This window comes from Venturia canescens, chromosome 2 (genome assembly GCF_019457755.1).
Source record: "Venturia canescens isolate UGA chromosome 2, ASM1945775v1, whole genome shotgun sequence".
NCBI classification, from domain to species: domain Eukaryota; kingdom Metazoa; phylum Arthropoda; class Insecta; order Hymenoptera; family Ichneumonidae; genus Venturia; species Venturia canescens.
Window position 1 is genome coordinate 19,448,516 of NC_057422.1, and position 20,797 is coordinate 19,469,312.

Below are 20,797 nucleotides of genomic sequence, written 5' to 3' on the forward strand. Positions count from 1 at the left end.
AGCAAACCCAGAGAAATTGCGGGCAATATCGGAGAGCTCAGATCCCGGCCCAATCGGTACGGAATGCCCCGTGTATATGCAATCGGTATATTCTGACGCATTCCGATCTATTTTCACAAAACGAGCAACATTCACCACGTTCTCCAGTGTGCGCGCGCGCGCGCGCACAATGGCCGTGGGTTTTAAGCCGTCGTAGAATGTACACTGTGAATATCTATACGCGCGCGCGCGTACAACATGCTTGAATTGCACTGTATAATAGCGCAATATAAGTTCTAAATACATGTGAGTTAGCAGGAATTTGGAACGCCATAAAATTCGAGGTGAATCGATGCTCCGTTTTAATAAAAGGGAACGACCTAAGTCAACGTTTTTATTTCTAACGGTCTCGCGCGTCGAATCGGATATTCGCGGTTGAGAATTGAATATTTTCTGGACGAATGATGGCAAAAAGTTGCAGCGAATGCAAACGGCTCGAATTAGCACGGACCCTTCCATGGTTAAATATACTGTGAGTAGTTGGTACGAGTCCAACGACAGGACGGCCCTTTCAGCCCTCCTCGTGAGCATTAGCATACCTCACATATTTTACGACAGGTAATTGCCGTAGGCTTTATCTCAGGAGGAAACTGCGCGATTAATCGTTATACACCGGTACTCTAAAGATAGATCTCTCTGAAGCGACTCGATATCGGGTGTCCCCGAATCGGATGCTGGGACGAAGGATTTCCATTAATGGGCCGTGACGAGAATGGAGATTAAAATTTCAACGAAATTGAGGGGAGGAGCAGCTCTTGGACTTTTTTTCATCGCACAAAAATGGAGCACTTGGGAACGTGGACGTGTGACGTCTTTGGAATTGGGCGAAACGATCCCACAAGAACTTGCATCGGCTCTCGCCGAACGATTATCGAGAGAACCGTATTTGTTACAACGTTGTTATTCATCCATGCTGGGAATCTTCGAATCGTGCGAGGAGCGAGTGTCAAGGTCGAGGGAGTTTCTGTGTGCGCTTCTATATATATTTCCTTCGGAAAATCTCAGCTCATTGTTTCGGCTCCCCGGAGCCTCCTGACCCGTGGGAAAGTGTCTCGGTGCACGTTGCACCACAAATTGACTTTTTTCTGGCGAGGAGTAATCGCGATTGTCTTTGGCTGGCGAGTTCATTAACGCGATATGGACGAGGGAGTACCGACCTGCGCGCTGTACGGTTATTGCGCACGCCTCGAGCACGCAGACCGGAAGTTGTCCATGCCCGAGTCCGGAGGGAACAAGAACGGTTGAATCGACGGCGATGTTCGATCGCGACGAATTGAATTTTATGCCGAGACGAGCCTCGAAATGCGAGGCGTCTGTTTATTTTTTCCAGCAATCAGCCGTCGGAGGTTCGTCACAACATCTGCAGATTAATTTGGGGAACGAATGTACAGGCGCTGATAAATCGTAGGGCGTTGTGAGTAATCTACAATCGAGTTACCGCCACCGCGAGTTCGCTCCACTCGACATATCCCCCCTTAATTACAGCGGCACAATCCGAAGGGGAATCTGGCTCATGACGATTCACTCTGCGCGCATCACACCGTGCGATTAATAGCCCCACAAGCCTGAAAGCGACTCGAAAGAAAAGCGAAGACAGTTTTAATTGATCGGAGGAATATCATACCCTGTGTTTGCGCCGATGTCGCCTGCTGCTGGTACTGCGAGCATCGCCGAAGAGAAAATCGTCCCTTGGGAAGTGGGGAGGTCCCGAGTACGTTCTCGTCGAGGCACCGATTTTTTTTCTCGAGCTGGTCTTTCGGGAGGAGCGTCTGCTCGAGGTCGTGACACGTCGTTTGTCCTCAGCGCTAAATAATTTTCCGAATATTTTCATTATCTCGACGAAAGGACGCTGACGAAATGGCTCGAGAGGCAAAACCTTGCGGAGCGCCAACCTTCCGCGGGGAGTCGACTGCACACAAAGCGAGCTCCGCACTCGACGATTCTTTAAAATCAACCGATCATCCCGAGGAAGCAACAAACAAATATTTAACGACGAAGAAAATAGGTGAAAATCGAAACTGAATGTCAACGCGAGCAACGACTTTCGAACATCGGACGTGCCGCTAAACACACCACACTGGTTTGCTCGATGATCGCCAATGCACTAAGTTAACACACGCGGAAGCGAAGCTAGTGGCGCATGGCTGATGCCACACGATCTCTGTCGCGTGTTCGTCGTTATACTTCCAATGACGGACCTCATCAATCCACAGTTCAATATACGTTTACGCCTTTCATGCGCCTTTTTACATCTGCTCGATACATTTACGTATATGTTCGTTCACTGTACAGAACGCAGACTTATACATACGCGCGTATCTGTTATTACTTGCGTATGGAAGTATGCGAGGAACCAGAAGAGAGAGAGAGAGCAGTGAGAAAAAACGTACCCACCGAGGGGCGGTTCCGGCCAGGATTATCGTTACACCATTCACCCAAATATTCACCCATACGTCTTCGTATGCAATCGATTGATGAAACGAATGAGCTTCGTGGATTCCACAATTATATGACGAGTTTATCGTGAACAGTGAGATCGCCAACAGCCCTTTTTTCTTGAGTCGACAATTTCGTTTGACATCATTTGACGAAGGCTTTTTCATTCTGTCGTGTTTGCATGATCGAATGCTGACCGAATGCTGCTTCATTGTACATTATTTCTCATGGAAATATTAAGAAAATGGTTGATAATCGAATCTCATCTAAAGTCGCGGTAGCGACTCTGAGACGAGTACATTTATGTTATGACAAGTTGTCATATTTTTTTTTTTCCCCCTTTTGATCGTGATCTCTACGAACTCTGTAACTTAGCGCATTGAAACGATATGAATTATTTATGTTTTGTCGTTTACGAGAGCGATTTTAGATTGATGAAAAGATTCGAGTCGATTTTGACTTTGGTGCTGAGTTTGTGAGTCGATAAAGTGGATGGGGAGGATCGTAGAGATTATTAGGTTTGAATGGAAGTGATGAAATGTCACTTATAATCGAGATTCGAATTACACGACAATTCCTGTTTCGCTTAGGACAAATTTCAATCTCGAGAACAAAATAAATGATGATAATACGAATGTAGGAACCAAACGGTGGTGAAAAAAATAAAAGGGAGCGAAAAGTCGATTAGTTTTCGAGAAAAACTATTCTGGGCTGCCAGTGTCGAAGATACGATCGGACTGGAAACGACGCACGCAGAATTCAATCAGTGGCTTCGCATAAGCTATTCTGAGCGGTAAAAGTGAGATTTTTAAAGACAATGGTAAATGGAAAAAGTTTTCGTCGAGTAGCTCCTCAATAGAACTATACAGAACTGATACAACGAAAACCTCATTTCGTTTGGGTTTACAATTTGAAAAAAAAAAAAAAAAAAAAAAAAACCATTTTCACTGGCATGAAAATCTTTTCCTCATCAACAGACCTTTGAAATAGTAACCCTACATGAATTGTGAAAAAGTAACAAACAGTTTTGATAACTTGCAATATTTCTTTACTAAAATTCCGTTTGATGGAACCTTCCATTGCAAATTGTCACGAATCTGACCACAGCACCATTGGAAACTCATCAAAAGGAGTTGATAATTCTACACGCGATGAGAAAAAATGAAGGAAAATGAAATTATTCGAGAGCCAAGGTCACGGCTGTCGTTTCGACTTGGAATATCTTTTATAACTGTATAGCTCAAGCTTCGCGCTGCTACCCCATGCTTCTATTACCATATTCTTAAACGTGAGGTGGCCTTCGTGAGCGTGTTGTTTACGTGGAAAAAAAGTATCGAAACGACCATAGGAAAGATGGATTAGAAGCCCTATAGGGATGAACCAGCGTCGTTAATGCTGGGCTCTGATTCTTCCACACACGTGTACGCCAGCGCGGTTTTCTTCCTCTCCCCCTTTCTCCTTCTCTATCCGCATAATAACATAAAAATGAGACGTTTTTACATTGATTACCGATAAATTAAGGTGCGAACTTTTGTCTTAGTGCGGAGAGGAAGAAAAATTTCGTGGTTACTGTTCGACACTGAGGAAAACGTCGAAATGGTCGTGTATTTCGACTAGTATTCAAAGTAGCCAATTCTCTCCATGCCTCGAGTTCAATGGAGATTCCAAGCCCACTCAAAATTGAGATCCATCATAATTGAAACATCCCGCCTGAACCCGAAACATTCCAGAGAGAAATTCCCTTCAAGTGGTCCACGAATTCATTGGTTTTTAGAAAAATTTATGAAAGTCAGAGCCAATGCTCGACTCGAACCGAGAGCTCGTCGGACGGAGTCACCTTACAAGGAACCTGAGAATTCATCGAGAATGGATTTTTACCGACGGTCGGTCAATCAATTAATTACAGGAAAAAACGTTCATTCCGAAGTTGCGTTGCTACCGAAACGTAAAACTCCTGCATTGAAAATAAAAATACGGAAGTAAAAGAATTGCGGATTCAATGAAGATTGAAAACGTTTTCCCGAATTATTGAGAGCTCCTGCGACAGCATACCGACTGTTGGTAAAACGTTTGTCGGTAAAGTGGAAATCCGTCTGTCTCTGCTCATTGACGGAGATAATCCGCGAGGTTCCAAGTTTTCAAACGGAGGCATTGACAGTAATAATTTGAATATTATTTACCAAAACCCAATAGCGAGCGCTGGTCGTGCGTTAGCGTACAAAGTGGATGTCAAATTCGAATTTGAATTGAAATTATAATGACAAAACAAGAGCCAAACGTATAATAAACACTTTTTGTATTCACAACATTTTTTTCACACATTTCGATGAATTTGGAATCGAAAAGTTCGGAAAGACTCTCCATTTCTTGACATAATGTTAAACTTTAACGGTCAAAATATCACTTTTAAGGAGGCTCAAGCGTATCTTATGGAAAAAGTATTTTTCAACTTCGCACAGAGTAAAATTTTTCAAACAGTCAATCATTGCGAAATTGAGATATTTGTTGTCGAAGTTCGCAATTATTTTTTGAAAGCTTCCACAAGAGCCCATGTTTAACCCGTGCGTGTTTAACAAATTTTTCACACATAATTAAGCGCTCTTCAACGAGATACACGCAAATTTCAAATTCATTGACTTTGAATAATAAAATCTAATGTATTTTTCATACAGCATCCTCGAACCCTCGCTTCAACTTCCTTGAAGCGTCTGAGCTGTCATTCGCTCCATAAAGATCGCGAAAGTGTTAACTATTTCTGCACAGCTCTCATTCCAATAACAATCGCAGGTCAATGCGTCGTCAAATTACTCACCGGTTCGTCGACAGGTTCGTCCAAGACTTCGAGAATGGGATCAGAACCCGTTGAAATGCCATTGGGATGAATGTACGGCGGACAGTGATTCGGAGGTGGTGGAGGAGTTCCCGAAGGCGTTGGGGATATGGAGCCGCCTCGCGAATGCTCTTGAAAATCACTGCGTCGACGCGAGTCCGAAAGGGGGCTGGAAGAGAAACGAATGGTAAATATCTGCTGAAAAAAATGATGAAATAAATAATTGGAGGAAAAAGGAAATAATTATTATCAACAAGGGTGAGTGTCGAGAGAGGCTTCGCCAAATGTTTGCAACGAATCGTCATCATCGCGTGGAAAAGGAAGGGAGAGAAGGAAAGAGAGAGAGAAAGAAGATTTATGTGTGTCGAAGGGATATCGTGATGGCTAAATAAAACAGAGTATTGAGGTGCGTGTTTAATTCTTGATAAGATTAGAGTTGGAGCATACTCTATGAAGATAGGGAAAACATATCTGTGACGGGGATCGCTCGAATTATAACGCTTCTGATCCAAGCCTCTGTGTATATAGACATAGAAACGTGAATAAATTTTATTGCAGTGCAGAGATATCGCGCAAAGTGCGATTGAAAATTTTTTGCCTGTCAACTTTGCAGTCGACGAATGGCTTCACAAACATCTTGGCACCGATGAGATAAAACAGTTGCGAAGATAATTTGACACCGGGATTGCAATCAATGGGAAATTGTACAATCGAACGCGGAGAATCGTTCGAATGGAAGAATTTTCAAATTCTAGTACTTTTCCAAGTGGCTTTTTTTTCAGTAAACATTCGCACATTTTTCTTTATGCAATAACAGCGATGCTCAAAATCCGCTTTAACTGATTAATCTAACTGGTATAAAGCAATGGAGAGTTTGCTGAGTTAAGAGTGAACGTACGTACGGTGTACGTTCAAAGATTGGCATGCTAATGCGAACGACAATTGAAATGACTGTACTCTTATTCGTAATCGTCGTTTTAGAGAGCAAAAAGAGAGAGAGTGAAAGAGCGAGTGAGAGAGGCAGAGAAATTGAGTTACTCACGAGACTCCGTGCCTCGCTTTCTTCGTCTCTCACTCTCGTTACAATCTCTCGCAACGTACGAACGTTTCGCATATTGAGACGAGGGTTATTACGTGCTTGAGTGCGAAAAAGTCCGGATCATTCAAGACTCGAGTAGATTTTTACCACGTGGACCAAAAAAAAATACGAAAAAAAAACTCGACGCGCCGCGCTTGTTTTTGTTGTTTACCAATCTTAAAAATCTCCAAATTTCCCGCGGGACCAAAGTATGAATCTCACAACTTATATTTTCAACGTTTGCAACGTTGGAGTCCAACGAAATTGACGAAAAAAACAATTTGTGATTCTCCAATTTTGTTCTCTCTCTCTCTCTCTCTCTTTCATTTGCAATTTTTAGTTTTCCAACCTACACAAATGATTCGTGAAATAAAAAATTGAAGAATTACAAATGTTTTTTCCATTCGCTTGACCCAGAAAATGAAAAGCCACTCTGGCTTTTACTTTTCTCTACGATATTCACGTCTTTTGTAAACAGAAGCTGTTGAGACAGATTTCTCTACCCTTTGCTGTGAATTTTTTTATCCCGTTGTTACATTATTTTAATCGCTCATTCGCACATTACGATCCCAGTACGATCTTTCACTTCCGGTCACGGTTATACAGCCAATTACTAGCAACCATTGAGTCTCACTTCCTTGAAGGAGAATCGAATGGCTACTCGAAGGGTTCCACCACAAACAGTGCTATTAAATTTTTAATTTCTCCTCGAATGTCGAACGTGAATGATATAATTGTGAATAACAAAGGAAAACTCAACGAGAACAAAATCATTGTTCCAATTTTCGTCGATGTTACAATGCAAAAATCTCGTGCAATAATTTGAAAGATTTTCAATCACTAGGCTCGATAAAAAAAATGGTTTTTAACCGGTTTCGACAAGATCGAATGATCGCAGTCTGTGATTTCCCAACGCGATTGATTTCTTATCGAAACGGATGGAAGCAACGCGTCGAGGGAGCCGAATGATCGCGAGTGCCGAATAAATACTCGACCCACGAATTGTCAGCTGGAGAAGGGACTCATTTTTTCTGCACGATCATTCTCTCAACTCGGATTTTTTCTTCCTCACTTCCTCTTTCGCTCTCTTGGGTATTGTTGAACCCCTCTCCAGTTACGTTCTCCCCCGTCGTCACCGTCGTCGACAACGACTACGAGCAAATGTAATGCTCAGGAGTCAAGTACGCTGGGTCGTTCAAGAGAGCAGAGAGAGAGAGAGAGATAGAGAGAGACAGTGCTCGTAAAACCAACATTAATAAGTAGTGAAGATAAAAGTGGATTCGATACAGTGAACGAATTTCTTCCTCGAACTTACACATTCGAGGCAGAGTAAAATTCAACAAATTTTTGTACTTTCAACAGTTTTTCTCGATCGAGATGTGTTCCAACCGAATCACTCATTTTCATACGTTTTATCTGCAAATAAAATACCGTACAATGTAACGATTTATTGTTGGATTTGAAGCCAACAATCTTGCGAATGATAAACTTGTAAAGAAGAGTTCAATCATTTGCGCAGTTATCACAATCATGGGTATCGAATAATGCAGTTTTTTTTTATGTCTACAGTCACCAGTGACAAGTTTGGATGAAATAAAAGGTGCATTGGAGCTCGGAAAAATCATCACCGCACTCACATTCTCGCGCGAATGATCGAATGAATTATAATTGGAATGGCGAAAGAAATTATTGTTTTTATGTTATTGTAAAATACGAAAGCGTCGAGGAATTCCTGTGAAAAACGTTAATGAATCATAGATCGACTCCAGTGCAAAGATAAAAAGTCACCAGCCAGAGGCAGTTTTGTTATGACATCACGTGCTATCGGAGATACGTTCGGACCTTATCTGAACTTTATCCTCGCGGTAGCACATGAAAAGTGTAAAATTGTCTTTCGAACGAATTCATTTTTTCACGCACTTGTACTCCGAGTAATAGCTCCATCGATCGAGTACTCGATTGGCAAAAATGAGATTGAGAATGAAAATGGAATCGAATTATTTTCTTTTATGGAACAATCGTATTTGAAAAATTGTTGAGCCACTAATCGGAACAAAGAGACGTCACAAAATCCTCAAGCCAGTGAACTGATAACTTTGAACGTTGACAAAAATAAGAACATTTCTCGTGTAGAAACTGCTTTATTTGAACAACTCAATTGTGTTTCTCGACAACCTCAATTTTTGACGGATTATTGTAGCGTACGTCGCATTTTTTCATTCTTTATAAATAGCAGTTGAATGAAATTGCACTTGAAAGTTGTGTCCAGATGTACGACGCGTCTACTGCAGTAAAAAATAGCAACGAGCTACACTGAAAATCCGACGTTTTAGTTGAAACTTCAAGAATGATGATAAATTCTGTGCTTTTTTTCTCATGGCCACGTTCCATCGGATCCCGAGTACGAGTCGTATCATAAACTCTAACGTATAAAAATGCCATTTTATCGTACTTTTCCGTCAGATTAAAAAATAATCTCGTAATGTATTTTCAGCGAAGTAATCAGTCGATATCTGTGCCACCGGGAATGAGCGTCGACGAGAAAAGACTGAGGTTCGTGGAGGATCGAAAATAGACGACTGGAAATAAAAAATCAATCAAGAGAAGCCCTTTCGTCGAAGGATCGTGCGAGTGAAAGGAGGATGAGGAGAAGGGGGGAGGAAAGTGGCCGACAAAGTGTAAAAATCTCACGGCTAAACGAATGTGTTTCGTACGTGGATCAATTGGCAGTGCTCGGGGAATAATTGGCCAATTGTTATAGGGAGATTCGTTGTCTCTTTGACTTAGTAGAAAAGGTCGAGGTGGGGAGGAGGCAGAAGCGGCAAGGGGGTTGAGAGAGGCCCGAGGGGGAGAGAACGTGAGTGAGACGCACACGAATCGGGTATAAATCTTTCGAGATAAGAGACACGGGGAGGGCATCAGAGGGGACGATACACGAAGGGGGAGAGGGAGAGCGAGGTACGAGAGAGAACAAGAGATTTAACGAGAGAGAAAAAGAGCGAGCGGGAGAGAGAGAGAGAGAGAGAGAGAGAGGAGTCGAGCTACGAGAGGCTTCAACGTCGACGATCCCGTCAGAAGTTTCCGACACTTTGCGCGCGCGAGAATGCGTTTGGAACTCGAGCGTAAAGAAAGCGACGCTCCCGGGGGCTGCGAGGGTGGAATCCCCGCGGACGGACAGACGATCCCCCACAATACTCGCAATTACACGATTAACAACAACAACAACAATAACAACAGCAACAACAACAACAATAACAATAATAGCGATCGTAACTCAAATCACAGCCGAGGATATGGTGAAAGTGAATCTCATCGACGGGACCAAAACGAATTAGCGAACGAGGGAAGCAACGACGACGCCAGTGCTCGAAGATCGTTCTTCCTTCGTCAAGAAGAAGATCCGACCCAACGAACAACGCTCACGATGAAAGACACTGAAATGCGAATTATCAATGACAAAACACGGATCATCGATCCCGAACAAAATACGACCATCATTTTACCAAAGTCACAAGAAAATGGCACCGCCCTTGAACCCATGCTCGGAAAGACCAAAATCTCAAAGAATAAAATCCAGGAAGGAAACAAATTGTTTCAGTGTCTGTCAACGCTCATCGGTGAGTTTTTACTTTCGGGGGAACAGCGCCGATAGAAAACGGTACGAGGAGAAAGAAAGAGAGAGAGAGAGAGAGAGAGAGAGAGAGAGAGGAGAATAATTACTTTTTGCATTTAAAATAGTCACGATCCTTAATAATCTCAGTACAATACGACCATTCGCGTGTTTGTTATTATTTATTGTTCGTTTTACATTTTCGAGACGGAACGTAATCGCGCAGTTGATAACGTCAATCAGCAAAAATGTAACTGGTGCAACCGAAACGAGCAATCGAAAAATATGGAAAAAAGTACGAAAATGCATCGAAGAACAATGAAAAATCGGAGAAACTTTGTGAATTACCGTCAAGATAAATACACCCGATGAGTTGCCGAATACAAAATCCTTGGAAAAATCAAACGAGATTCAGCGTCATTAAAATAATTTCAATTGATTGCTCGAGTAGTAATTTGTCGCGCAAGCAGAGAGATTAAGCTCCGCACTATTCCTTAAGATGTGTTCTATCAAGTTTGAGTAACTCGTTTGTGCTTTGAAGTAATTAGCGGAATGATTATAGCGGCTGATTCGAAGATCTTTTCGGTGGGAGATTTTTCAGTGTGGCTCCAAGAGCCAGCAGGCCGATTGATAGAAAACAAGCGTCCACGTGACAAAAATATTGCCGACGCGATGGATGGCGATGTTAGATCTCGTTTGATCCACGCTCACTGGTCGAATCGTCAAATATGTAATTCGCGGTCGGGCTCTTTATTGAAGCGGATCATTTTCTCCTAAGAGCTTGCTGCTTTCGTGATCGGTTAATTTTCACAATTAGTTACGCCACGCAGTGAGAGGCCACACAGACACACGAGTTTCATAATTCATCGAGGTTTCACGCTCTTTCAATTATCCTTACAATTTCGAGCTTCAAACACAAGCGACACGAACGTGTGCGTCGTCATGTTGTTCGCGCTTTAAATCCCCGATGTACACGAGCCTGCACAGGGCGTGACTCGCGGCCTTCCGCTTCGAATTTGGGGCATTGAGCGGTCGTGGAATTTCAGGGAGAGAGAAAAGTCCTCAGCGATTTGTTTTTTTCACGATAAGTCGTTAATGGGATGCGTTTCATAAGTGACGGTCAATCGAGTGATAACAGTTGAGGGAGCGAAGAGGGGGGAAGCGTCCTCGAGGCCGAGCACGTTGCTTCATAGGAAAACGCTCGAAGGGCCCCGCTCGTTTTGTTTTTTCGTCGGTGCCTCCGATCGGCTGTTGCAAATCACTGAAAAATCGTGGGGAAAATAATCGGAGAAATTCCTGCTGACGATTCGACGAACTTTTCGGACTGCGAGTGGTGCTATTTCGTACTCTGGAGTCCAACGAGATAAATGAAAATAACATTTGTAATTGACCAATTTTTTATTTCACGGATCACTGGCGCAGACTGGAGAACTACTGCAAATTAAACGACGCTGAAGTTTCCAACGTTGGAGTCCAACGAAATGAACGAAAAAAAACGTTTGTAATTCATCAATTTTTTATTTCACGAATCGTTAGTGCAGCTTGAATAACTACGAATCGCAAATTTGGCAGGGAACAAAATAGAAGAATTACTGGAATTATTGGAGAGTTTTTTTCAATCATTTCGTTGGACTCCAACGTTGGAAACTTCAGCGTCATCAAATTAACCTTTTAAGGACGGGGATTTTTACGTTGAAATCGACCTTTTGTTACATGAAATTTGTGCATAATATCAATGAATTTTTCAAGTGGAGCTGTCCTTCGAAGGCTAAGCAGGCAACAGAATTGGAGAATTTTTTAAAGTCATTTCGTTCGACTCCAATCCGGCGTCATTATTTCGTTTTTCAACACCCCGTAGATAGGATTGTTTCTGCTCGTCCTCCGATACGTCCAACGGAACATGTGGGTTTTGCTAAAATATATAGACATCCCGTTTGATTTGATGTATGCAAGAGAATTAATGCATACGGGCGAGCACGAGAACAAGATATATCGGAGGCGTAAACTGGCAATTGATATTCGCTGATGATGCTTCGAAAAATCAGCGCTCAAATGTCAGTGCACTAAGGAAAAGAGGAAGAAAAAAGTCATCGAACGATAAATAAAAGGCTGGCAAGAGGTAGCCACAAATTTGTACACGCGTGATAAATACCTCAGATTAGGAAGGGGGGAGCAGCCTTGTTCAGGGTCAGTGGAATGATTGATTCGAAACGCTAAATGATCGTTCGTGAAGTAATGTATAATAAACAATGATTCGAGAGGGCAAACCGAGCGTCAAAATGACATACGAGTGAGGAATGTACACTCAGCCAATTAATATTTCTCTCCTTCCTCTTTTCGCTATTTTTTTTAGCTTATTACTGTACGATCGCGCTCAAGGACAGGGAAGTTCTGTAGGGTCACAACGATAATGAGAATGATATTTTAAAAATGTTGTCGAAAATGTTGCGTATATTGGAATACTCTGGAACGGAATTTCATTGTGAATAATGCGTACGAATTTATTGATCTCGATGAAATGTTAGCTGAAAAGTGGATTCGTTGTTTAGAATCAGGAGATTATACTGTCGATCCTCGACCGTCCGTCTACTTGGCAAAATTAATCTTCAAGAATTCACAAGTTTAACGAACGTTGCAGTTCCCTCGATCGCCTCTAGTCGCTCGCATTATCGTGCTTCGTGCAATTTTTTTTGCACAATAATCTCGACGGATTCGCGTCTGTCTTTCGTTTAATTCCCACAATCATGAGAGAAATACCTATACGACGACATTTTCCATCGTTTTCAAGAGTAAACAAACGAGAGCTTGTACAATAGCGATAAAGTTCCTGCGTCTGATACATTCTCACTATTTTTTCTCTCTCTCTCTCTCTCTCGCTGCTTCCCGCTCCGCATTCTTTTTTCGTATTCTATCTCTGCTCGTTATCCAGCGTTTCGTCCCCGACCCTAATTCATACACAGCTGACAATTAATTGTCATTCGAAAACACAATTAAAGAATCGCACGATGGAAAGGGGCTCTTGCATGTTCAACAATCGCAATGGGAGGTAAAAAAACATGGCGAATTGAGCGTTCAATAATGCCGAAAAATACGACGCCACAAAAGTAGATCTCGGCAACAACGAATTTGTACGAGCTCAATTTATTTCGTCGATTTGCCTCGTCGACTCTCTTTCGATGTTGAAAGTAAATTGTTGCAGTAAATGCTTGCCATTGTTAGAAAAAGGCGCAAAATTTAGTGTCCACGTTCACATCATAATTTTGCTATCAGTTTAAGGAGGGTGGCTAGGGACGATACAATGTTGCCATGCTAAACCATGTAAAATACATTAAAAATTTCAAAATGATAAAAATTTAATAAAATTTGGTGAACATATTCTTTAGTGCCAAATTTGACAATACAAATTTTTTAAGATTTTTCTTCTACACAGTTATCGAGTAATTCATCACTAAAGTTGACGTGTATAAGCATAGCGTTTCCATATATATAGGTATACATTCCGGGCATAAGAAATCTGCTTTAATGCGTAATTACTCGATAACTAAGTAGAAGAAAATTTTGAAAAAATTTGTGTTTTCGCACTTGATGTTGAAGAACATTATCACCAAATTTCATCAATTTCTTAATATTTAGACTTTTGTATCGAAACTCCTTAAATTTGAAAATACAAATTTTTTCAGATTTTTCTTCTGTACAGTTATCGAGTAATTGATCACTAAAGTTCACGTGTATAAGCATAGCGTTTCCATATATATAGGTATACATTCCGGGCATAAGAAATCTGCTTTAATGCGTAATTACTCGATAACTAAGCAGAAGAAAATTTTGAAAAAAATGGTGTCTTCGCATTTGATGTTGAAGAACATTATCACCAAATTTGATCAATTTCTTATCAATTCGACGAACGTAGCCACCCTCCTTAAGGTGAATTTAGCAAGAAATATTATGGCCCGTTTAGAATAATTGTTTTGTTTTTGTTTTTTCTGACAACGGAAACAGCGGGACTGATGGCGATGCAGGCCGGGATGACGTTGGGCTGGACATCGCCGATTCTGCCTTATCTGAAGTCGGAAGAATCGTTTTTGTTGCCGGGTGAAGTGACGGATACCGAAGAATCGTGGATATGTTCGTTATTGGCAGTGGGTGCGATATTGGGTGCAGTACCAGCGGGCAAAGTGGCGGATATGATTGGCCGAAAGTCGGCGATAATAGTGACATCAGTGCCGTTTTTAATATCTTGGCTGATGTTGATATTTCTACGGGACTTGACGAGCGTTTACGTGGCTCGTTTTATCGGTGGGATCGGTGCGGGTGCAGCGTGCGTTACGGTGCCGGTTTACATCGGGGAAATAGCCGAGGCTTCGATACGCGGTGCTCTGGGCTCATTTTTCCCGCTGCTCTTTTCCCTCGGCATTGTATTCGTTTACGTTGCCGGTGCGTACGCGAGTTACACGTTGTTCAACGTCACCTGCTCTCTCGCCTTGTTACCATTCTTCGCGTTCGTTTATCTCCTGCCAGAATCCCCGATGTGGCTGGTCCACCGAAACCTCATGAAACGCGCCGCAAAGTCGTTGGGAAGACTCCGCGGGAAGGATTACGACGTCAAAACGGAGATCGGCACGCTGCGAGTCGAGGCCGACAGGCTGGAGAATCGTCGAGGCGGATTAAGGGACTTGGTGGGTACGAGGGCCGGCAGAAAGGCGCTTGTAACCTGCGTCGGTCTCATGTGGTTCCAACAAATGTCCGGTATCGACGCCGTTCTCTTCTACACCGTGAGCATATTCCAGGACGCCGGCAGTACGATCGAGCCCTACATCGCGACGATCATCATCGGTATCGTCGAGGTTGTAATGTCGATCGTCGTCGCTGCGGTGATCGACCGATTCGGGAGAAAACCGTTGCTCATACTCTCCGGCAGCGCAATGACTCTCTGCCTGGGAGTTTTGGGCTACTATTTCCATCTGAAGGCCAGTGGAAACGACGTTTCCTCGATCGGCTGGCTGCCCTTGACCTGCTTATCGATGTTCAACGTCGTTTTCAGCCTCGGCTACGGCTCCGTCCCCTTCGCTGTTATCAGCGAGCTCTTTCCACCGGAAACGAAAGGTGTCGCGAGCAGTATTTCAATCATGACCAACTGGAGCTTGGTCTTTACGGTGACGAAAATTTTCCCGACGATGGTCGAATACCTGGGCCAAGCTGCGACCTTCTGGACATTCGCCTCTATGACCGCCATGTCCGCCGTTTTCCCGTGCCTACTCGTCCCCGAAACCAAGGGAAAAACTCTTCAAGAGATTCAAACGAAGCTCGAAATTCGAAAAGGAAACGCCAAACTGTCCACCGTCAACGATAAACAACCCGCCTCCTGCGCTTGACGAACCCTCGTCTCCCTTCCCTTTTCACAGACTGATTCGAGACTCGACCTCGAGATTCCTCCAACTTTTGTTCCGAATTCTTGTTGATCGTTTTTTTGTCTAGTTTATTACCATGTATTACGTATTTTAATAGACTATTATTTGTATTATTGTTGTCTGTTTCATTGTTTCAACCCGAATTTTTCCTGACGGGTCGAATTCTCGAACGGAAAACTTATTGTGTTTACGATCATTTTTATTTCCTTCGCTCTTACGATATTTGACGAGGCTAACGGTGTTGAAGCTTGCATTGTCGAGATGTATTATATTCCATCGGTTTCCCGATCCCAGTATTGTCAATTGTCGGCTTTCAGTTTGTACCGAACTTATCTTCGGGTTTAAATCCTTAGAATCAAATGTTTTGAGTTCGAGGTTAAAGAAGTTTATCTGGTAATCGAATTAACAAAGAAATTTCGATTTAAAAATTTGAATACACAGTAATGAACAGCAGAAAAAAATGTCAAAATTTTGAGGCCCGAGGATACTTTGATCGCGAAAAAATAATTAAAACGGGTTCTCCAAATGAACACGGTCTCTTACGAGTTTCAGTGGATTCCCGTCTGTATACATGAAATTTGCAGGCATTGACAAACAGTTTTTGCAGAAACTTCCATGAGTGATAGAAAAATATCTGAAGAATATGTTTACAACTTCGTAAAATCCACTCAATACTTATAAAGTTCGCAATTAATGATTTTTTCTCGAAAAATGGTAACTATTGGGAGGTTAACACATATGTTACGTTCACAATGGCGTCGTTGCAACCGCGCGCTTTTTAAAACCGGAGACTACGTTTTCCGATCCACGCAACTCACACTAGGGACTTCCAATAAAATATGAAGGACTGGTGAGAAAATATTGGTGTAATTAATGAAAACTTGTTTTTTTTTTAACGTTTCTGGCATGTTTTAATTATGCCAAACGTTTGTAGACTGATTATGACATGAACGCGTTGCCAGATGAACTTCCTCAAGATTTGCAGAGTCGTATTTGAGCGAGCAAATCGTTTTACTTTCAACTATGCAATATTTCTTTTACTATTCCCAACGATATTCTGTTATTTCATAATGACGAAGGAAATATAGTATAAGAAAGTGTTGTGGAGTAATATTTGTACGAATCAAAGTGCCTTGCCAAATGTTGGCGCTTTTGGGGAACTCTTGTCACCATAAAACACCAACAGTTTTTTTCTTTTTTGAAACGATGTGGAATTTGATTTCCCTCGAACAAATTAAAGTTTCATTAGCTAGACTCGAATATTTTGACACTAATTAGTGGAAGGTGAGAATCCTGCACGAGTTGGAAATCGTTATGCTTTTGTCACTTATCCATGTAAGATTCCTGTCAACGACAAAACAAGGAAAAATATCATTTTTCGTTGGCCGAGGTTAGCTGATTGTTATCCCGTTGATAAGGCATGGAACCGTTAAAAGTTAATTGTAAAAAGCGGTTTGTGGCCTGGAACTTTATGTCAAATGGGTGTGAGATTTTCAGCGGTGAGAAGCGAGTAAAAAAAGCGATGAAATTTCACGATGGAACCGAATGGAATGAACTCTGTTTGTTATTGTATTGTAAATTGTAAGAAAGAAGCTCCGCGAGCCGGAAATTCCTGTGTAAAATATGCGTTATTCGCTGTAGCACATGTAACAGTGGAATAAAAGTGAATAAAGTAAGAAGAATAAAAGGAATAGAGCGAGTTTTGCCAGCGTCAAACCATAAAACTGATTGGACGAGAACTCGAAGCATCTTCAACGCCTCGATCCAAGTGATACATTGAAAGTTTGACCAAATAAAAAAAGCATAATTGAGTTAGCACCACTAGTAAAAGCTACACGATCGGTTTACTTGGCGCTTCCGGTACGGCTTTATCAGCACGCGAGCAACTTCTGCTCGGTGATCACAGGATTACGGCGGTACCGTTTCTTTCCAGGGCAAACAGAATCTTTAGACTTATTTCTGCCACTGTCTGTACTTCAACGGTGTGCAATGAAAAGCGAGACAATGAGAAAGAGAGAGAAAGATATAGAGATAAAAACCGAAGATCCGATAAAAGGGCACGACCCTTACGGTCATGAAGGCTCTGCATGACAACACCGGACAGCAAGAAACTCGGAATAAACGAGCCAAAAACCTCCTCCGTGACCGCAAAATTTTGATTAGTTCTCTGTTTTGAAATAATCCAACAATCAATGGAATACTTTCCTCTAATTGGTCTAGCAATTTTTAAATTATGAAATGATTTCTCAGACCGAGGGCTATTTCACGTTGAAGGAAAATTATTTCCTATTCATAATTTTATCTCAAAATACTTCCTAGTTTACGAATCCACTGTGACACTAGTTTTTTTGTTGGGAAATACGAATTTTGAATGTTGGTGCGCACAGCACAAGGTACTTGGGGGGTGAAATCACGACGCTGAAGTTTCCAACGTTGGAGTCCAACGAAATGAATGAAAATAAAATGATTTATCCATCAGTTTTTTATTTCACGAATCATAATTGTGTAGATTGAAAAAATACAAAGTACAAATTCGACTGGAAATAAATTGGAGAATTGCTATAATTATTGGACAGTTTTTTAGATCATTTCGTTGGGCTCCAACGTTGGAAACTTCAGCATTGTGTAATATCAGGAAAATTTATGAAAACTAAATGTGTTCTCGCACTTTTCTTTTGCGATGACTAAAGCACGTTTTCACACAGCGCCAATTCAACACGAGACGCCGGCTTCATATCGACATTTCGATATTTAAAGCAGTTCATTTCGTGGTTTAGGAGTATCTATGGTGCAATCTAGCCTTGCTTGAGGGAACTAGGCAGTCAGAACCCCAACCTTACTGACCGATGCAGATTTATGGGTCAAGCATCAAGTCCAAACGCACCTGCAAATATCGAAATAGTTGCTGCAACTGCAAATTTTGCAGTAATTGACTCGAGAGTTTCCAGACCAGTGGCAAAACGTTACCAATCCTTTCAGATTCCCATTTGATATTCTTCCTAATAAACTGGCTGTGCCATCTGAATTTCGAGTCGATATTCCACGCCGTTTTTGCGAAATTAAATATTGAAAAGGCACTTTTTACATGGCGTCATTGGTAAACGATACTTTTATTAATAGCACAGTGAGAAAAAATGTGTTGAAAAACTGCCGAATCACTTAGCACGTCATTAGACTTGGTGAATAAAGAAAACAGCAAATTTTCCCCTGATCGGCCAATCTGAGAGGCTTTTTCGTCTCTTTTCGCCGGATCATTACCATGAAAAGTTTGCTTCGCTCGGACGGAATGGCAGAAGTCTTGCCGAAGTTCCTCCGTGCATGCATTGGCCGTATCGGTGAATTCTCAACATCGAAACAACGAATGACAAACTTGAGAATTCTACTATAATCGGAATAACTGCGCAGCTGTATGAATGGCGATTAATATATGAGAAACTGTATAAATCGAAACGTACCAAAGTGTCTGACGAGAGGAATAGGGCGAATGCGAAGAGGATTCGTTGCCTCGGGAGCGATGATGGCGTTGTTGAGGCGGTGTGCCAATGCAATAAGCTCCGTTGAGAGGAACGAAATAGCCGAGTTGAGCAGGCATCGGCAAGGTGTTATAACCGGGGCCAATCCCATTTCCGCCATCGTAATAACATCTCCGAGGTCCGCCGTACATTTCGGCACTAGAAACCCTCACTTCGATTCACTGCCGAATTACTTTATGACGCCACCGGATGAATCAGAATTTAACGGAGTAACGTTTTACGATAATTGTTTAAGTACCGCTATCAACTGTAAACTGCGTACGAACAAAACACAACAACTTTCGTACAATGTAGCTGAAAATGATGTTCCGCGACCGTTGAAATCTAATTGATCCAAAGAAAAACTCAATCGACGACGCAATTCCGTCTTGTCCACCACAACCGTCGCGCCACTATCTCGAGTCAGAATAACGATTTTGTGATTCCAATCGGAAACTTTGACACAATCACTGAAGCGGGTCCCCTTTTATATTTGAAATTCTGCGGTTGTCCTTTGCGAATGAAACTCAATAATTTTTCGTATCAATTACATTCTCTGAATTTTCTGAGATAATTGCGTATAAAACTGTGTTCCTTTGCCAGACAAGATGATTTTGCAGTTGATATTGTTTGATCGAAGAAGGTGAGAACGTGAATCAATTATCATTAATTGGAATCTGATCGCAGAATGAAAAAAATTGATTTTTTGTACAGTTCGAGTGACATGAAAATCAGATGACGCTCCGAGTATTACGAAACTCATTTACTCGTGACGTGCGAGATAATTTATGGAAACATCTTAATATTCGCGAGCTCGTGACCGTACGGATAAAAAAGTTGATGCACAAGCATGGCCAGCTGTTGTAGGAGCGAAGAGGGCCTGCCGTGATTCAGCGACTTATAAATAGTTAAGGGGCACATGGTACGTATGGCGAAGCGTTTTGTACTCGAGTTCACGGGATAACCAGCGAGCATTCGTTTCTATCTGTGCCTCAGAGTTTCTCTCCTTTTTTTCTCTCTGTTATTAGAACCTCTTGGATACTGCGCGGTGCTCTCGCAACTCTTTGCAAAAAATGAACCGCTCCAATCCAAAATTATACTCTTCGCTATTCGCAATCTCGCGAGCGTTGATCCACTAACGAAACACACTTCATTTAAACCTTTCAACTGAAACTGTAACCTCACGGAAGCACTGAAAAATCTTAGCTTCTCCACCGATGGACGAATTGAAAAGTAGTCGGAGTTTTTACCGGCGCGAACTTTGAAATTGTAAGAATGCGGAAAAGCAACACTTGCATGGAAATCTGCAAACGAAACGGTCACATTGGCGAACTTTCGTGCCGGTTCCGATCGTTTTCTTGATGATTGTCATTCAAACATGGCATTTTCAATGCTTTATTCGATTATTGCAGTCTCTTCACAACGAATTCGAATCTTTCGAGATGATTAATCTACGGACTTGGGCAAGCGGCGTTATACTTTTTCTAAAAATTCATAAACGCTTCAACTCAATTGCCAAGAGGCAGTTTCTGATTTTTTTTTAAGTTTGATAAAATTCGATAAACATTGCAAAATGTTGATTTTCCTCATGTCATTTTCAGCAAACTTACATATTTTTCATGAAGTTTTGACAATAAGAATGAACGAAAAAAAAGAGATCGGCAGGCTCGAAGCGATTCGAGGTGTGTGACGTGACCGCGCGGGAGATCGAGAAGCTGCCGTGCGAACGGGGATCGCGCTCTCGATCACGTCATAACGTGGAAGATTACGGAGACGCGACTCACGATCGGCATCGTGGTTAACTCAAAATAAAATGGGGAAAAATCGTCCACGGTACCAAACACGCCCCGATGCAGCGTTCGACTAATTCGCTCTTCTCTCGGG

The 20,797-nt window shown here is 42.0% G+C and overlaps 2 protein-coding genes across 5 annotated transcripts in view; one reads left to right on the forward strand and one right to left on the reverse strand.

Moving 5' to 3' along the window:
• Positions 1 to 20,797, reverse strand: part of pyd (polychaetoid) — a 105,864-nt gene that overhangs the window by 61,077 nt on the left and 23,990 nt on the right. For 3 of the 4 annotated variants that reach the window (XM_043412989.1, XM_043412990.1, XM_043412997.1), the window contains exon 3: positions 5,288 to 5,474. In XM_043412989.1, the coding sequence (XP_043268924.1) occupies positions 5,288 to 5,474 (187 nt within the window). Of the gene's footprint in view, positions 1 to 1,663; positions 2,143 to 5,287; positions 5,475 to 20,797 lie in introns of those variants that run through there. The other variant, XM_043412991.1, reaches the window with a different exon arrangement.
• On the forward strand, positions 9,342 to 17,092 carry LOC122407036 (facilitated trehalose transporter Tret1-2 homolog). Its single transcript, XM_043412998.1, has 2 exons — positions 9,342 to 10,000; positions 13,993 to 17,092. The coding sequence occupies exons 1-2, from the start codon at positions 9,487 to 9,489 to the stop codon at positions 15,363 to 15,365; spliced, it is 1,887 nt and encodes a 628-aa protein (XP_043268933.1). The 5' UTR covers positions 9,342 to 9,486; the 3' UTR covers positions 15,366 to 17,092.